At 42.0% G+C, this 4,947-nt stretch overlaps 1 protein-coding gene across 1 annotated transcript in view; it reads left to right on the forward strand.

Annotated features, from left to right (window-relative positions):
• Positions 1–4,595, forward strand: part of Churc1 (churchill domain containing 1) — a 14,487-nt gene extending 9,892 nt beyond the window's left edge. Inside the window, exon 4 of the mRNA XM_031357676.1 lies at positions 4,426–4,595. Within this exon, the coding sequence (XP_031213536.1) occupies positions 4,426–4,518 (93 nt within the window). The 3' untranslated portion in view covers positions 4,519–4,595. The remainder of the gene's footprint in view (positions 1–4,425) is intronic.
• Positions 4,596–4,947: the final 352 nt, after the last annotated feature.

Raw genomic sequence — 4,947 nt, forward strand, 5'->3', positions numbered from 1 at the left:
CTTGGTAATTTTCCAGCCTTGTTTAAACGCGTATTTCGGGGAAGGGTCTCTGGGTTTGGGTCTTTCATGATCTCAAATGTTTTGGTCAATCTAAACGTCTTGACCATAACTATTTAACATCCAATTTTATGCCTTAAAATATTTATATAATATTGTGTACCTTAGAGCAAAACCATGGCTCAGGGAATAGTAGTGGCCAAAGATACCATTTCCTGACTTAAAACCCCCAGCTCTGTTTTATGAGGAAATGAGCGCCTGCAGCTCTCTTCCTGAGTGCACATGAGGTCTTTTGAACCCTGACTGGATATCGAGATTGCCAGTCTATCCCGAGATAGCTGTTGTAAAGCATTTCCGTGAGACCAGAGTCTAGTCATTTTCCCTGACTGAGTGCAGCCACCTTCCAATAGCCCCCAAAATTGCTCTGGGTAGACACAAGAAAAGGAAAAAGGAAAATGGCTATAGTCATAGTGTCTAGGTAATTACCACTCCTCCTGAAAAGGAAGATCTTAGGCTGCACTCTACCTGCAGTCTTATTTTACCAGCATCTGCCCTCGCCCAACCCACATCCTGTTCTCAGCTGGTAGATGGTTTTAAAAGTCTTCTTTTATGCTTCCTCGTTGGCCTTTCATGGCCATCCTTGCTACAGCTCAGTGATCCTTATCCCATGGCTGCTGCTGCCCAGCCTCTCTCTCCCCCTTCCCCCCAGGTCACCCAGACAGACCCAATAGGAAGTCCTGTTTCAACAGCAGCCTCTGCTCCCTCCTTCCCCCTGCAGGAGGATTATACTTCCTCTTCTTGAAAGCTGCTCTGCCTCATTTCCTGGACGGTCACATGGTACTTACTGTCTCCAGCATCTTTTTTTAGATTGAAAATGCTATATTAAATTTATATTATATTTATATTTTATATTATCCAGTGCCCTCTTTTGGCCTCTGCAGGCATTGTCTTTATATAATTTCCATCCATAGCATACACATAAATACGCATAATTTTTTTTAATGTTTTAAAATTATATTAAGCATACTTAGTTCTTATTTTGTTAAGAACTTGTTTCACTTAGCTATTCCCGTGACCCATTCTGGGAGCAACTTTTTACTTCTTTTTGCTTTTTCACCTGAAAAGTTTTGTTTTGTTTTTCCTTTTTTGAGAGTGTCTCATTGTGTAGCACTGGGCCTCCTCTGGCTTTATCCCCAAGTGCCTAGAGAGAGACAGGGCCTACACCACAAGGCTTGAATATTTCCTTAGCCAGCTCTTATTTCTCTGATCCTCTGAACTCCCTGTAAAATGCCTTCATTTTCATTTGATTAAATCTACCCTCCCCTGGGCTTTCTATGGCCTGCCCAGACCCTGTGCTTCTGCCCTTTCTAATTTGCTCAGTGTCTTTTTCCAGATCTGGGTTTAACCATCATCTTTTTAAGCATTTCTACTCTTGAAGTCCAGACTGCTTGACTGTTTTTCCCTCTTTCTTTTAAAATAATTTCTAACTGCTTCTTCTTTTTTTTTTCTTCTCATTCTCTTTTCTGTGTTTTGATTTCTGAAACCACAGGGGGCATGACAGAGAGTGAAGTACAGAGAACAGCAAAATATATCCCACGATAGTAATCATTGAACTCTTCTGACAAGTCTTTCAGTGGCTGGTGTGTGGCCTGTGGATGTGGGGGATGGGAGGTGGTCTTCTGTTCCTCTGGAGGCCAGGAGAGAGGACAGGATCGAAAGAAGTAGGGTAGAGAGCTAGGGTAGGGCCTCTGAGTGAGCAGATCTGGCCGCACTATGGGCTGATTCTGCCCAATCCATCCTTCCTCCAGACCTCCAACCCTAGGAGCGCTTTGAGTCTCTTATGAATGCCTAGGGCCCGTGAGTCTCCCCACTTGGACAGCTTGGTAAAAGGTCCTGATCTCACCACAGTCCTGGCAGCACAGGATCTGTGTCCCTGGCACCTCAGCTTAGAATCTAGGCATACTATCCCACAGAAACAACTTAATATGTGGTTAGAGTCCCAGCCTTTGTACAGTGCAAATTTAAAAGACTTGGGCATCTTCCTGGGAATCTGACTGCCACATATATAACATTACTCCCATGGGAAACTGCTTTTGAATTCCAAATCATTGACTTACAATGAAATTTGCATTCGAGGCTGCCTATAAATCAAAGGGTACAAGTATGACCAGTCTCACTGATTTAATAATCTTATCAGGTTATAGCATACATTATATCAGCTTTTTCCCATATTATGTGTGTTAGTTTGGTAAAGGTCATGGTTATTCTTTCTTTTGTTCATGACTGGGCACTGTGCATAACATCACAAAGCTTGGAAGCATTGACTAAAAACTAGACAGAGGTTAGGTTGTTGAAAATTCAGTTCTCTCCTCTTTTTTAATTGAACAAACATTTTTATTTTGTTGCTGTTTAGAATTTGTTTTGTTTTGAGCCATAGTAGGGATCAAACCTGAGTCTTCAGGCTTGCAGGGCAAGCACACTTCAGCTGAACTGTATTCTCACTCAGAACTCAGCCATGCGTGCAGCTTCACACGGTCGTCCCCTCCCTCCCTCCTTCCCTCCTTCCGTCCCTTCCCCCTTCTCCCTCTCCTTCCACCTCCCACCACCACCACCACCACCACCACCACCACCCAGAGCCTTGCTGTATAGCCCAGGCTGACCTGAGCCTTATGATTCTCCTGTCTCAGTCCTGTTCTCCAGCACACTTTGCTGCTTCATCTTCATTTCCAGTAAGAGATTGCATTCTCGATGGTAATGTCTACTGGCTTCCAGCAGCACAAGTATTTGACAACAGTCAATACCTTGTAGAGATAGATTTGTTGTATTTTATGCTCATGCATGGTATCTATCCTCTAAGCTTTAGCTGGTATGTATTTCTACTGATTGTATAGAGGAGACTTTAAATCATGAGTGCGGGGAGGTGGCTCAGTGGAAGACTGCCTGCCTAGAGTGTACAAAGTTCTGGATTTAACCTCCAGCACTGAAAATCAGTCAGCTGGCCAATTGATTAATTCAAGAACAGTCTTTAAGAAGCAGGCTGTCTGCTGTGTCTGGACTTGCCAGTTGAAATAGAAAGGAACTTGTTTTTCTGTAGAGTCTTTATGCCCTTGTCTCTGTTGAGCTCAGCAGCCTTCTCTAGTTTCTGTCTAGACCCAAGAAGCTAACTGACTGATCCATTTCCAGACATCTAGCAGTAGCAACTTCACGTGTGAAGATACTCGTAGATTCAACGTAGATACTTGTTTTTGTAAACAAAATAAAATAAAATATTTTATTTTATTTTTTTTAAATAAAATATTTTAAATAAAAAAGTTTAAAGGAAATACATCTATGACAGCTGAATAGGACTTTGCCCTAAGGAATCATGCTTAAAATAAATCCCCTTCTGTTGGCAGTCTAGACACTTGTTACACACCATGAAACTTCTTAGACACTTAAATAGATGAAGTCTCAGGCGATTAACTATTTAAGTATGAGGTGTGCATGCTAGTGAATTTAATGTACTTTTTAAACATTTTTTTATTTCCTAGGGCTGATAAAGATAGCTTTGCAGTTTGAGAATTCTGTCTCCCCCCCCCATTCCTGTTGCATAAATATCCTGGAAAGGGAAGGTCCCAAGAACAAGAATTGTCCTTAGAAATACACATCCAGTCTGCTTTGATTCTGCTTTGATATTTATCTGTGTGTGTGTGTGTGGGGGGGTGTATGAGTGTGTGTGTGTATGAGTGTGTGTGCGTGTATGTATGAGTGTGTGTGTGTACAGTGCACATGTTTGCATTGGAATGTGTAGCGGTCAGAGGACCACCCTCAGAAGTAGATTCTCCTACTGGGTAGGTTCCTGGGATCAGCTCAGGTCACCAAGCTTGCACAGCAAGGGCCCCTCTCGGCCTTTATTCTCTTCTGTTTTGTTTTGTTTTTTTGTTGGTGGTACTGTGGTTTTTGTTTCTGTTTTACTTTTATTTTTTATTTTTCTGAAGCAAGGTCTCTTAGAGTCCAGGCTAGCTTTGAACGCCTGATCCTCCTGCCTCCATCTCCTGAGTGCTGGGATACAGTGTGCCATCATGCCCAGTCCATGCAGCGCTGCAGATGAATATCAGGACTTTTGCATGCAGGCATGTACTTCACCAACTGAGCTTCATGCAGCCCCAGCCCAGATAGCTTTGTTAGTACTAAGCTAAATATGTATGCTTTCCTAAGCCGAGAAATAGCCATATACTTCAGTGTGTAAGCCATTCTTACATAGGGGATGAGAGTTTGCATAAACAAAAGGCTCCAGGAGTATGCAGAATATACCTAAAGCATTGCTAATATGCTTTGAAGAACTAATCTAATGTACAGGAAGATTATCAGTGACACTTTATAGGGAAGCTTTACTGAGTGTGGTTTATAGAACATCTTGAGGTAATTTTGCACTTTGTCTCATTGTAGGAATATACCATGCTGTGCCTGCTATGTGGCAAAGCTGAAGACACTATCAGCATTCTCCCTGATGACCCCCGGCAAATGACTCTGTTGTTCTAAGCCTCCTGTGGTTCCATTGTAACTATGTTGAGTTGGTTTAAAATATAGCAAGCCTAATGGTTTGCCTAATAATGAAAGTTGTTTGTATGTTTTCTTTTCTGTTTAGACTTACCTACTTGGATGAAAAAGCAGTGTGGGGTACTGTTGTTTCCTGGAGTTGAGTCTCTCTGCTAAAGTCCCCTATACACATTAGCACAGCTGGAGTGAAAAGTCTTTGCCAGTGGTTATTTGGCTAAAATACAACTAGAACCAAAACACTTCTGCAATCAGATCCTGATTTCCTGTCAAAGGAACCCAGGACTCCTTGCAAAAATAAATGACAGAATGAGGCAGAAATTAGAGCATTTTGTGCCACATATATATAAACAAAAACCACAGTGTTTAAGGCAGTGGTTCTCAACCTTCCTAATGCTGTGACCCTTTAATATA

Source organism: Mastomys coucha, unplaced genomic scaffold (assembly GCF_008632895.1).
Source record: "Mastomys coucha isolate ucsf_1 unplaced genomic scaffold, UCSF_Mcou_1 pScaffold6, whole genome shotgun sequence".
NCBI classification, from domain to species: Eukaryota; Metazoa; Chordata; class Mammalia; order Rodentia; family Muridae; genus Mastomys; species Mastomys coucha.